This window comes from Felis catus, chromosome X (assembly GCF_018350175.1).
Source record: "Felis catus isolate Fca126 chromosome X, F.catus_Fca126_mat1.0, whole genome shotgun sequence".
In the NCBI taxonomy this organism is placed as follows: Eukaryota; Metazoa; Chordata; class Mammalia; order Carnivora; family Felidae; genus Felis; species Felis catus.
In genome coordinates, this window is record NC_058386.1 from 110,939,743 (window position 1) to 110,956,338 (window position 16,596).

The 16,596-nt window shown below is 45.0% G+C and overlaps 1 protein-coding gene across 1 annotated transcript; it reads left to right on the forward strand.

Moving 5' to 3' along the window:
• The first annotated feature begins 7,396 nt into the window (after nucleotides 1-7,396).
• LOC101095962 (small integral membrane protein 10-like protein 2A) lies at nucleotides 7,397-8,407 on the forward strand. The gene has a single exon (XM_006944025.5). It carries the CDS (start codon nucleotides 7,658-7,660, stop codon nucleotides 7,883-7,885), a length of 228 nt encoding a protein of 75 aa, XP_006944087.1. The 5' UTR covers nucleotides 7,397-7,657; the 3' UTR covers nucleotides 7,886-8,407.
• Nucleotides 8,408-16,596: the final 8,189 nt, after the last annotated feature.

Consider the following 16,596-nt stretch of genomic DNA (forward strand, 5'->3'; position numbering starts at 1 on the left):
TAGGTTCTTCACAAATGTATTGTTTCTTTGTTTAAAACGTATAAAAGCTGCCTGCGTTGGTCATTTCTTGAGTCTTGTGTTTTTATGAGCTCCCGTATGTATGAAATGAAATTTGTTTTTCTCTTGTTAATCTGTCTTATGTCAATTTAATTATTAGACCAGCCCAGGAATCTAGAAGGGAAGAAGGGAAAACTTTTCCTCTCCTACAATCACATGCTCCCACTTCACATTGTACAACTATGCTTTGGACAAAACAAATCCCACTCAACTTCTTCTCAAAAGTCTCACACATGATCACATCCAGTTCTAAATTCAAGACTGTTGAGGGGCGCCTGGCTGGGTCAGTAAGTAGAGCATGTGACTCTTGATCTTGGGGTCCAGAGTTCAAGCCCCACATTGGCCATAGAGCTTATTCAAAAAAAGAAAATGTAAAAGTGTAAAAATGATAGCTGAACAATGTTCATCCTTCTTTAAGTTTGTCACAATCGTGTACTGATATTCTGTCATTTGTGGGCTAAACTGTAAATTTCAACTACCATCAACACACCGTATATAAGGGGCAGGGCAAAGAGAATACATTAACATACCAACACGCGCGTGCACGCGCGCGCGCACACACACACACACACACACACTCCAAAATAAAGAAAAACATATGAACAACCACTTCCATTTTGTTTCTGAAACTAGTTACAAGGCCATAGTTGATATTTATAACTTTTCTTCTACTACCCATTCTGTTTTCTCTTGCCCTCAACCAGTCTCTCAGCTACCAAGTTCTCTTTGCCTGGTGGACTGAGGCAAAGCTTCATTTCTGAGAGATATGAGCCCTTTGTAGTCCTGCCTATATGGTGTTGCTGTCATCTTTCATCAACTTTTACCACTGAACATTGCAGTATTGGGGGGGGCGCACCTTCAGGCTTAATCCTCCCTGCCTGCATTGCATAAAAGCAACCAAACATCCCTTGATGATCAGGATCAATCACACCAATCAAAGTCCTATTTTTCCCGTTGGCCCAGTGACATGTGTAGCTTAAATAGCTCGGCTGCAGTCTCAACATTCATTCAGTTCAATGGAGTCTTGTAGTTTCTACTGGTAGACTAATAATCAGACCCCTAAATCAGCAGAGGCTAAAATCAAGGGAACAGATAGAAACTACCTGCAAATGGATGTTGAACAGGCAATCCACCATTCCAGATGATGAAAAATAAGACATGGCCGGGATAAGGTACGACCAGTGTGAATTCTCTTGAGCTCTTTCTTGCCTTATTTTGCTGTAAAATGAGTTCTGTCATCAGAAGCAGTGTTGTATGGGATATCATGATTGTGCGGAGGCCCACAAACGCGGTATCTGTTGAGGTGTTGTAGGCGTGGAAGATAAATCCACACTGCAGCACCCTCCATGATGGAAGGGGCCCATTGTAATCACCCTCCCAGCAGATGGCTGATTGGAGCCTCCTCCCGCCAAAAGAAAATGGTACATTTGGAGGAGGTGGGGGGTGGTCGGCGTTGGCCTCTGCTCTTGGCAGGTTGGAATTGGACACCTCAATTGTTCTGATAGCTAGATCAGACTTGGTGAGGGGAAGTCCATATAACTGAGCCCATGGAAAGCCTCTGTCTCTGCAACCATGACCACTTTTTACATGGCCCCTGAGCGAGCCATATTGTTCACATGATAATTGTGAGTCCTCGAGAACAGTTCATGACCCCTGGTGGGCATGTATATGGAACACAAATGTGTTTATACCCTGTGGCCATTAGAGGGCCCACCACATATGACTTTTTATTGGTTAAATTTTTAGGGAACCCTGACTAATACAACTGGTTATAGAGAGGTCCCTGTATCAGCAGGCTAGGGTGGCCATAACAAAGTACCACATGCCGGGTGGCTTAAAAAGCAGAAATTTATCTTCTCATAGTTCTGGAAGCTTAGAAGTCAGAGATCAAGATATCGGCAGAGTTGATTTCTTCTGAAGCCCTCTTTCCTTGGCTGGTTTCTTCATGTATCTTCACACAGTCTTCCCTCTGGGCCTATCTATGTCCTAATCTCCTCTTCTTATAAGGACACCAGTCATGTTGGATTATCACTTACCTTGATGACCTCGTTTCACCTTAATTACCTGTTTAAAGGCCTTATGTCTAAATATAGTCACATTCTGTGATACTGGAGGTTAGGACTTCAACGTACGAATGTGGCGGGGACACAATTCAGTCCGCTGGAGTCCCCATGAAACCATAAGTGTGGGTCGAGAAAAGGAAGGCAGTGTGGCAAAGACATACGAGGAGTGTGAACCATTGCTCATGAACCTTACGTGTGCCCCTAGAACCAGCTGAAGGCCAAGTCATATATACCACTTCTTTTCAGGATCCTCCTGTATCCTCCACTAGCCAAACAAGTACATCCATCAGGGATGTGATGGGGATCACTACCGTGGAATTTTTAGTCTCGATGGTAGCCCTAATTTCTGGGAGTCCTCCATGCATATAGCATTGGTTTTGGTCTGCTCTTTGGAGAGGACAGCATAGTGGTTAAGAGCATGGATTCTGGTTTAAATTCTGGTTCCACCAATTACAAACAACCTTGGGCCAGTTGCTTAAACTTTCAATGCCTTGATTTCATTTTCTGTAAAATGTGTATAATAGTGTCTACTTTGTAATGTTGTTGTTGTTGTTGTTTTGGTGACGTTGTTCTGAGGAATGATATGTTAGTATACGTAAAGGGTTTGGAAGACCGACTGACACAAAATAATGTATGTTTGCTATTACTGCTAGGATTGTAAAGGAGAGTAAGTTCCAGCCTTCCATCTGGCCCTTCCTAACAGAAAAATTCTCACCCCACAGGTCAGGAGGCCAGTTGGGGTGTTTTGCCAGTTGCTGGTTACCTCTGTTACAACTGAAAACCCGGGAACTTGAGGGGTGCCTGCGTGGCTCGGCCAGTTAGGCGTCCAACTTCGGCTGGGGTCATGATCTCGCGGTGCGTGAGTTTGAGCCCTGAGTTGGGCTTGCTGCTGTCAGGGGGGAGCAACCTTTGGATGCTCTGTCCCCTTCTCTTCGCCCCTCCCCCACTCATGCTCTCTTTCTCTCAAAAACAAATAAACGTTAAAAAAAAAGAAAACCCAGGAACTTGGGAAATTACTACAGAGTGAATTTGTATGCCCCCTAGGCCCACTATGAGTGGGATTTAAGCCAAAACTCCATTTATCACTTGCCCTCCTTTAGCCCTTGCTCTGTGGGCAATAGTGTTGCTCTGAGTCCCCTGGATTAGTGCTAGCTCAGAGCCATAGTCCAATAATCCCTGGACAGTATGGATTTTTATTTCTCCACTGAACGGTTACCTTGGGAAATCACTGCAGGTCCTTTGGGGGATAGTTAGGAAGATTTACAGTACATAATTATGATGTTACCATAGCAGCCTTCCTTGTGGTACCTGGCCTCCACTTCATCCTAGGGACTCTGGGGATATGACCTGCGGGGTTGGTGACCCAACTTTCTGTTTGCCAGAATTCTTTTCATTAAATGGGCCATGCTTCTGTTTCAGTCCTAGGGCTCCCATGATCTAGTAACCACCACCAAAGATCACTGTTGACCAAACCATTTTGATTGACGCTCTGCCCTGTAGCTCTCTTCCCGAGCATGGCTATCAGTTAGCTTTTGCTATGAAAACAACGCCTCAAAGTTTAGAGGCTTAAAACAACCATTCATTTATTTAACAAGCTGTTGGTGATTGACAGCTTGGGCTGGCCTACTCGGCTCGTGTTGGCTGGACTGTCACGTGTCTGTGGTCAGTTGCTGCTGGTGGTCTTGGTGACACGACCCCTAGGGGTTGGTTGGCCGTCAGTTGGGGCTACAGGGATGATTGGGGCATAAGGCTCATCTGCTTTGATCACGTGGTGCCGGGGTTCCAAGACTAGCAAGAGTACATGCCCCAGCGGGTAAACACCTTCCTCGCTTTTGCTTGCACTGTCTTTGCCAGGGTCCTATGGACCAAAACAAGTCATATAGCGGATTCAAGAAAAAAAGACACAGGCTACCTCTTGATGTAAGGATCTGCAAGGTCAATGCAAAGTTAGGGGATTCAGGGAGGGGAAACATTTGTCTCTATTTTTACTGTCTGCCACAGTCACCAATTCCACCCCCCCCAACCCCACCCCACCCCATTCCAGAGCCCTTGTCCTTTTAAACACATCACTCAATTTCTTTTTTTATGTTTATTTATTTTGAGAGAGAGAGAGAGAGAGAGCAAGCAGGAGACGGACAGAGAGGGAGAGAGAGAATCCCAAGCAGGCTCCGTGCCTACACGGAGCTCAATCCCATGAACCATGAGATCATGACCTGAGCTGAAATGAAGAGTCGCTTGCTTAACTGACGGAGCCACCCAAGTGGCCCCACTCATTTTCTTTAGAGAAACACTGTCCATTTTCATCCAGGAGATAAACTCCTCCACTAGGTGGCGGGCAGTGGAGGGGAGGTGGTAGAAATGCCCTTATTCAGCATAAACAGCTCCCTTAATGCCATCCTCCCACTTCAACCCTCCATACCCGGCAATGTGAAGGTGCTTCTTCCATGAAACCGACTTCTGCTCCTGCCCCACCCAGGCTTTGCCTGAGATGCGCTGGGCTGTGGTGCCCCCCACCAGGACTGAGTCTTCAGATTGAGCCAATCCGCATTCATCTGGGGAATTTCTCAAACTCTTGGTCCTTTATCCTCACCCCTTTCATTAATTTCACGAATCAGTTTACTTTGCACTTCTTTCTGATGGTTTCTATTTGATTTGGAGGGGTAAACGCCTGCGTTCAATTCAGTGCCTTCTGCTACAACAGCCTCTGATTACATTTAAATCTATTACCTCTAGACCAATATAGCAGTTAATGTGTTCTTTCCACATACGTTAAGAGTGGGTGATTCAGAGAGAAGAATTAAGGCATATGCCCTCTATTGTGGGTAAGAAGAACCAGGAGACTTGTATAATTTCCTAAAGACAATAATTTTGGCCCATTGCTACTATTTCATATTTAGTGTGTGGTGTGAGGGAGGAGGCGTTTTGCTTAGTGCATCACCTGAGGCTATTTTGTCTACTCTGGTTTTGCATGGGGCTATGGTTGAGATTTTTATCATGATCAGTCTGCTTGTTCTGTCCTGCCTGCCTTAGGAAAAAATTTAATATAAAAATAAACAAAGGGGTCACGACCTGGGCAGCCTGTGGGGCAGGGAGCCAAGGGAAAGGGAGGAGAAGCCTGCCTAACTATCCCCTTCTTCACTGTCACCCCTGCCCCTGAGGTCTCCGGGATCCATTAGCCTGAGTGTTCATTGGTACAACCTTTTTACTGGGGAGTGGGAAATACTGAATAAAATTAAGCCTGCAAAACTTTGACACGGTAATTCCTTTTATGCAAACATGCAAGGGTATATGCACATATAATGTTTAACCTTGCTAGTAATCACAATATGCAAATGAAAACAGTGAGATATCTTTTTACCTATCAGGATATCAGTGATTTGAAAGAAAGTGAATGCCCATTATTAGGAAAGTCGAAAGTTTTCATAGGTACATTAGTACAAGCTGTGTGGAAGGCAGTTCTAACAACATGTATCAAAATCCATAAACAGATGAAAACCTTTATTTATTTATTTATTATTTTATTTATTATTTTAGTTTTTTTAATTTACATCCAAGTTAGTTAGCACATAGTGCAACAATGATTTCAGGAGTAGATTCCTTAATGCCCCTTATCCATTTAGCCCATCCCCCCTCCCACAATCCCTCCAGTAACCCTGTTTGTTCTCCATATTTAAGAGTCTCTTATTGAAAACCTTTTTGTAAAGATTTTATTTTCAAGTAATCTCTATACCCAACTTGGGTCTCACACTCACAGCCCCGAGACCAAGAGTGGCATGGTCTACCGAGTCAACCAGGCACCCCAGATGAAAACGTTTTGATCCAAGAATTCCACCTCTAGGAATGTAATCCAGGGAAATATCAGAGAAGCATACAAAAATGTGCACGCAAAAATATTAATCTCAACATTGTTTATGCTAGTGAAAAATTTGAAACCATCCAAATATCGATCAGTTAATTATTGGCCATCCGTAAGGAATAATACACAGTTGCCATAAGGTATCAACATGGAAAGATATGTAAGATACATCATTATGTTTAAAAACAATTGTCAGGGCAGTATGTTTATGATTCCATTTCTTGTTTTGTGATTTGTGTGTGATACATGTATATATGCCTTGATATTAATATATGTAAATAATTGATAAAACATATACCAATCTGTTAATAGTCTTTCTGGGGGTTGTGATCTGAAGAATTGTACTTTTCTCATAATACATATTTACAATGTTTTAATGTTTTACAAGCAATGAGTCAAATAATACTGAAAGATTAAGAAGTTTAGAAAATTTGCTCAGCTTCACTGATAATTAAATGAGTGCGAATTAGAGGAGCAATGAGACATAATTATTGCCTTTCATATTGGCAGAAAAAATTCCAATTCAATGTTTCGTAGAGCCCGGGTCTCTAAACTTCTTTGATCAAGCACATATATTAAAAAGTAAAACTTTTTGACCTTGAGCACTCTCTCTCTCTCTCTATATATATATATGTTTATATGATTTTTTTTTATAAATAAAGATAGGCTTATATTCCTCATTCTCTTCTGCCACTTGAAAATTCATGCATACAATGATGCATACCGCATAAGAAAAACTGGAAACATTCAGAATGTTCATTCAATAGGGGACTGGTTAAATAAATTATTGAACATTATTAGTCAGCCTATATATTGGGGTAGTGATCAGTCGTCCAAGAGACTGAGGTACTTATATATTATTGACATGGTAAGAGCACTATATGAACATATCAGGTTTGAAAGTATATACAGAAAACCCAACCGGAGTTCATGGAGGGGGCAGGGTGAGGAATGTGCAACTTAGCAGGGACTCTGATTTCTAATTGTGCTGTTGAAAACCTCTAGCAACTTGTTTGTATAACTTTTCCCATGAGAAGAATAGTAAAGACCTAAAACAAAATTTTCCAAAGTCACTTGAATCATTAAAACAGAATGTACACATTTTACAGTGGAGAAAATGGGTAGGTTTTGTGTGTGCGTACTCGCTCCCAGTTGAGGATTGAAAGAATTCCTAAAGGGATGTGAGCCAACAGAAAACGGGTTCACGCTTCTAAGCTATTCAAGATCACGTTTATGAAGGAAATTGTCTAACGTTTTGAGCAAGTTTTGTTTTGCTTCCGTTGAAATTTAAAACACTTTAAAAAAAAAAAAAAAGGACCCACCGGGAGGTGGAAGCCGGGTCTCCCGGGAAAGCCGCGCGCTCCTCCCCCTCCCTCCCCCGCCTCCCCCAGCTTGAGTCCCCCCTTCCCCGTCCCCCTCCCCTCCGCGTCCAGGGGCTCGCGATCTCCGGCGCTCCGCCCGCCTCGAGGCAGCTCAGCTTGGTGGCCCTCGCGGAGGACTGACGATCGCGGGTCGCCGCGGCCCGAACGCGGCGGGGAAGGAGAGCGTCCGCCGGGCAGCGCGGCTGACATCTGCGGTCACGGGGTCGACCTCCCGCGCGGAGAGCGGCCCCGTGCGTCCCTCCGTGAGTCGATCGGTGGGTCCGTGCAGCCGGCTCAAAGCCCCGGGCTCCCGGCACCAAATGGGAGGCTACACCAGACCGATGGCGGCGGCGGCGGCCCTGTCGGGCCCGGGGGTGCGGCTGTCGCCCTCGGCGGCGGCCCGCGGCTCATACGGCGCCTTCTGCAAGGGGCTCACGCGCACCCTGATCACCTTCTTCGACCTGGCCTGGCGGCTGCGTACGAACTTCCCCTACTTCTACGTGGTGGCCTCGGTGATTCTCAACGTCCGCCTGCAGGTACATATTTAGAGCAACTAACTTTGTGGCATTCGGGGTGGGGGGCCCGGCGGGATGGCTGGCTTCCACCCACCGGCTCGCCAGCCCTAGAGCAAAGCGGCCAGTTCGACTCTCCCGCACGCAGACTTGCCGGTCTGCCTTTCCACTGCCTTATCTTTTCATGTAAATGGGCGGCTAGAAATCATCGTTTGCCCCGAGCCCACAGTACAACCAGGAAAGCCTAAGATAGAATGAAAAGGTGATTCTCTAGGAAATAGATAATTCAAGGAACAAGGAAAGAACTTTAAACTCGGAAAATCCTCACAAATACTTGAGAGGCTCTTGCATCCATAGAAACACAAAACAGCCCAAACGGTAGGAAATGACAATGGTCACAGGATGCCCGAAGGGGGAAAACAAGAGGAAAGGTTGCTAAGAACTTAAAGGTAAACTAACCGTACCATAGGGGTGCAACTAGGAGGCAAATCTTCCAAACGAGAAAAAGGGGTGAACAGACTTTCAACGGAAGGGAATGAATTCTGAGCAATAGATGGGTTGAGTTAGACGCTGGAGGAAATGCGTATGATCTGGAAGGCATACATTTCTTCATCCCCAAAGAGAAGCCAGTGGCGAACGGAAACTGCAGAGGAGAACGAACCTTTCAAACTGTACAAGGAAGGCATGCTTCAAATATAAAGCAACCTCGGCCGGGGCCTGGTTTTGAACAGTTGCCAGGAGTGGAAGAAAGGGAATCCGGCTTGGACACTGATTGGCACGTGCACCATGACTCTGCGGTCACAGAGGAGACCAGTCACCCGGTTCAACTCAGCTCTTCAGTGAACGATATCGGAATAACCATTTCAGTGGAAATATACGTTACGGTTTTCCGTTTTTAGGCTGAATCTGTCCGCTAAGGAGGGAAGACAGTTATGGTTGTAGAACCAGACGGCAATGTTAGCCGCTCGCACAGTGTGGGAGTCCAGGCAATCAGCAGGCAGGCAGAGAGGAGGAAATGGAACAGTGGTGTTATTCTCAGAAAGCAGGAAGTCCAGATTCTGTCTCTAGTTGAAAGAATAAGGCAGGTTTGGGGGATTGTATTATTCAAGTCAACAAAGTAGCTAACAGGAGATTTAAAAATAGTGATTCAGCCATTTTGAGCGGGTAGGAGGTTCTGGGAGGGCAGGAAGTCAAAAAATTCCTCCTGTTATCAAGTCAAAAAATAGTAACAAAAGCATATTCTCAAGGAAGAAAAAAGGTAACCACTAAACAGACGTGTAAACGTTTTGGCTGCTGGCTGGGGGGAACTGCGTTGAACGGGATGGGCGGGGATTTACTGCTTTTCATTATATGCCTTTTTTATTATTTGATTTTTTGAAAACCGTGTATGGATTGCTTTGATTCAAAATGAAAACTTATTGGGGCGTCTGGGTGGTTCAGTCGGTTGAGCATCCAACTCTCCGATTTCAGCTCAGGTCATGATCCCGGGGTCAAGGGATCGAGCCCTGTGTCCAGCCCGTGCTGAGGGTGAAGCCTGCTTAAGATTCTCTCTCTCCCTCTGCCCCTCTCCCCTGCTCACTCTCTCTCTAAAGTAAAAAAAAAAAAAATTGCAGATCTTCAGTCCCCTAAATCAGAACCTGCATTTAAAAAAAATTAAAACTGGGGCGCCTGGGTGGCGCAGTCGGTTAAGCGTCCGACTTCAGCCAGGTCACGATCTCGCGGTCCGTGAGTTCGAGCCCCGCGTCGGGCTCTGGGCTGATGGCTCAGAGCCTGGAGCCTGTTTCCGATTCTGTGTCTCCCTCTCTCTCTGCCCCTCCCCTGTTCATGCTCTGTCTCTCTCTGTCCCAAAAATAAATAAACGTTGAAAAAAAAAAAAATTAAAAAAAAAAAAAAGAAAAAAAATAAAAAAAATTAAAACTTATTAAAAACTGCATTTACTGCAATTAGAAGGAAATTTGGGGGAGGGGGAGCTGGTAGACCCCCAAGGCAAAACTTTAAAACTAAAAATGGCCAGTAATCTTCAGGTAGCCCAGAGCTTCCTCACTCTCTGAAACTGCACAGGCAAATTTCTGCAGTGTCGCAGTTAAGGTAAAAAAAAAAAAAAAAAAAAAAAGCGAAAGAGAGAGAGAGAGAGATTTATTTTATAAAACTTATAAATTTTCAAAACTGTTTTCCGGTTTTGTTGAGATATAAGTGGACATCTAACATTGTGTAAATGTAAGCTGTGTAGTGCGTTGATTTGATACCCTCCTATAGCTGACACCTCTATCACATCACATAATTACTGTTTTTGTGGTGAAAACATTCCAGATTAGTCTCTTCTCAACCTTCAAGTATATGACAGAATATTGTTAACTGTAATCACAACTCTGTCTTAGCTCCCTAAAGTTCGTTCTGGGAGTTCGTGTTTTTGGACCAACACGGAGGTCCTCACTTCCCCCACCCCCCCATCCCCGCCCCCAGTAAACACCATCCCATTCTGTTTCTGTGGGTTTGGCTGTTTTAGATTCCCCATTTGAGTGCGGTCATACAGAATGTTGATGGACATTTGGACGAGTGCCTCAAGATGTTTAGACAAGATGCCTACATTTTAGTGTTGGTCATAATAGCGAGACAGTGGAAATTAACGAAATGTCCACCATTAGTGTAGGGGCACAGGGCAGGCCGCCCCAAGATGGGCCGCTTTGGCATGAACACTATTTTGAGTCAAAAGCAATCCAAACCCAGCACATGCAGGAAAAACTCTTCACCTCCCCCTCAACTGCCTGTCTTTACCGGGAAGAGAGCTGGGAACAGAGATTCCTTTTTACTTAAGAAACTTCTCTGCATAACAGGGCGACCTTTGTTTTCCAAACATCTCCTCCCCGCTTCCAGCTAATGGTCTTTCTCCCCTTTTATTTTTAGGCCCTACCCCTCTTCTTAGCTCCTATAAGCCTCATGTTGCCTCACTGTTTTTGTAATCTCAGGTGTGTGTGGATTCCCCATATGTCTGCTATTAAATTTGATTTTCTGTTAACCTGTCTTCTATCGATTTGATTCTTCGTCTGGCAAGAAGGACCTCGAAGGGCAGAGGAACTTCCCAACTGTAAGCTTGGTTGAATAAAAATAGCACAACTGTATAATGGAGTACTGTGTAGCCATCAAAAATAAGGGATTCTAGGGGTACCTGGGTGGCTCAGTCGGTTAAGCATCTGACTCTTGATTTCAGCTCAAGTCATGATCTCAAGTTCCTAAGTTCGAGTCCCACATCAGGCTCTGCACTGACAATGTGAAACCTGCTTGGGATTCTCTCCCTCTCCCTCTCTCTCTGCCCCTCCTCTGCTCATGCGCGCAATCTCTCTCACAAAATAAATAAACTTAAAAAAAATAATTCTATTTTATAGAAGTGGAATGAATTTAATAGATGGGAAGTCATGTCACAAATGGCTTATGATTGAACCAGAGGGGGGAAGTGCACGCACGCACACACACACACACACACACACACGTATATATGTGTGTGTATTTGCGCACTCCGCTTATATAGAAATAAGAATACTTGGGGGGCGCCTGGGTGGCTCAGTCATTTAAGTGTCTGACTTCCGCCCAGGTCATGATCTCGCAGTCTGTGAGTTCGAGCCCGGCTTCGAGCTTTGTGCTGAAAGCTCAGAGCCTGGAGCCTGCTTCAGATTCTGTCTCCCTCTCTCTGCCCCTCCCCCACTCACGCTCTGTCTCTCCCTCTCTCAAAAATAAAATAAACATTAAAAAAGCATTCTTTTTAAATTTTTTTTCAACGTTTATTTATTTTTGAGACAGAGAGACAGAGCATGAACGGGGGAGGGGCAGAGAGAGAGGGAGACGCAGAATCGGAAACAGGCTCCAGGCTCTGAGCCATCAGCCCAGAGTCCAACGCGGGGCTGGAACTCACGGACCGCGAGATCGTGACCTGGCTGAAGTCGGACGCTTAACCGACTGTGCCACCCAGGCGCCCCTAAAAAAGCATTCTTTACAGCAGATATTCAAATGAAAGCAAATTGGTTTCAATGTAGAAAGTGTAACTAGTTATATACCACTTCTCAGAAAACACATCTTTTTGCCCATTATCAAAGATCAAATATGCACATTTCTAAACAGTCACAGTTTAAAATTTTAACTTGCAAAGAGCAGGGGCTTTTGGTTTCACTTTTCAAATTATTTCTCCTAATTCACTGCAGGGATAATTTCTCTCATCCCACAGATTAAAAAAAAACAAAACAAAAAAAAACGAGTGTAAGGACAGCATCCTCCGATTTATTAACCTCTTTCCATGCTCCTCAGACCTTCAAGAGCTGAATATCTCTGGCATCGTTTAGCACAGGCTTGTTGTAGAGTTAGATGCAGTTCTCTTGAGCTCTGCTAACACTACCCTAGAGCAACAGAAAATATCCTTTAACCCAAACTTTCTATGCAATTCTCTGAAAGCACCAGATGGGAGGGAGTGCCTCTCTTAATGCCCACGATTTTCTACTTTGACTCTATCATTTCCCCCTTCCACGTCCTCTCCTAAGACCGAGCATCTGACTTGACAGACACAGATGTCAGACTCCAGACCCTGGACTTCTTCAGCTTGGGCTTTCTTTTGTGACCCTTGAACCCCCTTCCTTGGATGCAGTTCCATGACTGCCTTCAGACTCACACTGGATTTGGTCATTTGAATGACTACTAGCATTGACACTCTTCTTCAGCAACTCAAAGACACTGTCTCTAGAACCCTTGTCTCCAGTGTAGGGTGGAAATAGTTGGAGAGTTGTAAGCATTGTCTTTCAAGTTACGACTTACCATAAGTCCCCCTTTGGGTGTTCTTACTGCAAATCTAAGAGCTTCACTTCAAATCCTCCTTGAAAAGTGCTTGAGAACCTGGAGGTCAGGTTTATAAAGCCAAATTTTGTTGAACCAAAGAATCTAAATGATCCTGGGTAAGGTAACCAAAGTCTCATAAGGTGGAGGCTCCAGGACGAGCAAGGATATCCAATATTCCAGGGCTTTACTGGATGCTAATGTCTTTCCATCACCTGTATTTCTACCCCAAATACTCCTGTGGTGTGGGGTACTGAATCCCACTGATTTCTGGCAGTTCCCAAAAGGTGGGGATGTTAAGTAGAAAAATAATGTAGACAGTAATAACCTTCTACTCCTTGGATTCTTAGCATGTACAAACACCCTTCGTCCTTTCAAAGGATTCCAAAAATACTCCCTCCTGGCATAACTTAATTACTCCATGTACAACCAAGAACTACCCATACAAACATTTTTAGTTGTAGGTGAGGTCATGGGGCCTCCGTTTACAGTTCAGTTTCTCCCGGTGATGAGTCTTCTCTAGCTCGCTCATTATCCCAACTGGATATTGATATTCTGCAATTCTATGGCCAAATGGTGAATTCATCACCACCACTCTATCCTATTTGCAAGACTAAATAAGAGGTGAGAGAGTTGAAAAAGCAAATAATCATCAGTGAAATACAGGTAGAGGGTAATCATTAGGGAAATACAGGTAGAGAGTGAAGTCCTCAGTTCTGCGGTGGCCACGAGGTCCTGTCATTTATGATTTCTCTATCAATCTCACGTTATTTTTGTCTTTCTTGTGGGGGAAGCTCAGTCCTTCATTCCTGAGGAGTCTGAGCCCTTGATGGTCCTTGGTAGGGTTGCAATGCATGTGGGGATTCCCTGAGTCTCATCCATATTCCTCCTCGTCCTCATTCTATAGCATGAACACCATGATCACCTGTTTTGAGTGGCTTCAGGAGCTAAGAGTGGCTTCAAATTTGGTGGAACCATGGTTTCATAGCATATTGGGTGTGTTTCTTCTAGGGAACTAAAACCTCTAAACTAGCAGAGTTGTAGGAGCTAGAAGTAAAATGTTGCAGATGGGTCAGGTGTAATGACCTTTATTTCCACCCCCTCATTCCCCGGCTTGCAGATCTTGGTAGTGGGAGAAACAGCACTATATACTGGCGGCTGGTTCATACTATTTATTACATCCTTGCAGTCTCTGCCGTGATTCTCCTATCAGGGCGTGTCACAGGCTCCATACAACATACTGACTTACCCCCAAACATTTTGGGCACCATTGGATCAGCTAGATGATAAAGGCCAAGGTGCAGACTTACTGGCATGGTAGCCTACACCAGCTTGGAGAGCCTGTGTTAGCTGTCGGCCCACATTAGCCTCTGGGCTGGGATGGTGGCAAAAATCTGCAATTCCCATAAGGATTAGCTATCAATTTTACTTGCTCTGTTCATAAGGAGGTGGAGCTCTAATGGATTCCATTTGCCCCTTCTTCCCCTATACCCCCTTCTCCAGGGACCAGGTAACCAATGTGGCAGTATATAGGAGGCAGGCACTGGTCTCTGGCTGGAGATTTCTGAAGTCAGGAGACTTGCTGGAGCCACCTGTACCAGCGGGGTGAATAGGAAGAAAAGGGTGGGACAATCCTCCCCTCCATGCCTCTGCAACCCTCAGGGGGTGCAGAAGATAACTTTAGTATTTTCCGTGACACCATGTGCTGTAGCATGGAGGTTGGAAGAGCCAACAGAACCTCAGGGTAACCCTGACAGCTACCAGCCAGAGAAGGAACACTCACTCCATCTGGAGAGAGGACTGGGGGACTTGGTCTGCTGGGTTTCAAAGGACACCCGGGGCACCTGGCTGGCGGCTGGTTCAGTTGGTAAAGCATGTGACTCTTGCTCTCAGGGTTGTGAGTTCAAGCTCCACGTTGGGCATAGAGCTTAAACAAACAAACAAACAAACACCAAAATGTACCCCCTCTGAGAGGGTTCTCAGCCACAGTAGGGGGTGAGGGGCATGCCCTGAGATCGAACATCAACAACAACAATAACAGAAAGTATGGACTCAGAAATGTGTAAATGCTGCCTGATGCTAAGCATACCCAGGAACTGGTAGAATCATCCCAGAGGAGGCGTACAGAGTCTCACTCGGCCTGCTGAGTGGCAGACCCAGGGAAGAACTCCATTTTCCCCTAACCTCCATCAGCACCCCCTCTACTCTGTGGTAGGTACCACTGCAGGGGTTCTCTGGGTCCCGTGAGACTAGCATTGACTTAAAGGAAGTTACATTAGCCTCTGAAAGGTTTGGGACTGTCCTGCTCCCAGTTGCAAGTTGCCAAGGTCAGTGGGTACAGGCACTTTCAGGGCAAGGCCAAGGGAAACGTTCACAAGTGTGATAACAAATTTCTTGCACCTGACTGTCTCCCCATTCTAAGGATTCTGGATCTGTGTAATTATGATTCATGCATGGGAATTGTATGTGAGCTATTCCTCTAGCTGTTAGGCTGGTATGGCGACTCAAATACTAGACACTTCTGCTGGCCAGACTTAAGAAACTTTCTGGTTATACAAATCAACTAAGGCCTTGGCGGAATGTCTATAGATTTCATTCCTGGGAACTCCAAGCTTAATTACCCATAGTCAGAGATCTCTGCGTGGGTAGTAGTCTCTTCAGGCTGCCATAACAAAATATCACAGCCTGGGTAGCTTAAACAGCAAACATTTATTTTCTCATACCCCTCTTGGACAGAAAGTCCAAGATCAAAGTGCCAGCAAGTTCGTTTCTGGTGAGGCCTCTCTTTCTGTTACAGAAACTGAAGGCAGGCCATCCCAAGATGGGCCACCCTGGTATGAAGATTATTCTAAGCTGAAGGCAGTCAAGACCCTGGGGGCTCAAGAGAAATTCTTGTCCCTCCTTTACACAGAAGAATCTAAATTGGGGGTCTTTCCCACAGTGAGGGTTATTACCAGAGATGAATATTATCTGAGTGACCCATCTGTATGGCAGGCAAATATCCAATTACCAACATCTGCTGTTATTGCCCTGTGAAGTGCATTGCTTCTCTCTGAAGTCCCAGACCCCTGCCCCTTCTCCTTAGTTCAGGATCAGATGTATACCTCATTTTGCCTGACTGTCTTTGGAATTTCCATGTCTGTGTGGATTCCCCATTCATATTTCTATTCAATTTGATTTTCTCCTGTCAATCTGTCTCTTGTTAATTTGATTCTTAATCCATCTAGAAAGACCCTTGAAGGAGAGAAAAATTCTTCCCAACGCGATCTTATAGACAGCTGCCTTCTTATTGTGTCCTTACATGGTGTTTTTTTTTTATGTGTGTGTAGACAGGGATCTCTCTGCCTCTTCTTATAAGGACACCAGTCCTATAGGATTAGGGCCCCACCCTTATAACCTCAATTTAACCTTAATTACCTCCTTGGAGTCCCTATCTCTGAATAGAGTCACATTGGGAGTTAGGGCTTCAACATTCACAGTGAGGGGGCCAGAGGGACACAATTCAGTGTATAACAGCATGGCAGAAGACTCCCGGATGTCTGTTAGGGTAACAATACCCACTTTGCTGCTGATGTTAACTGCCACCTCCTAGACTCTATTCCTGGCTCTAACACACTACAAACCAGAGAGCCCATTTTAATGGCACCTACTTTTCGCTGGCATCCTCAGTCTAGAGAGGACAGCTAGCAGAAGTGCTTTTGAAAGCTTCTGATGCTTCACTTATTCACTAGTTTCTTGAGGCCAAGGTTACAGGACAGACACATTTCTTTGGAGGGCAAAGCCAGGGAGTGAATGGGTAGATGCTCATGGGACCCAATACTGTAGTCTCATGTTCAGAAGTTTTGAATTTCTTCCCCTACATGATGCCAGTGAGTCCTAGCCCCTCAATGCCATATATCACAGGCTAGCATCTGGTCCAGATTGGCATTAGA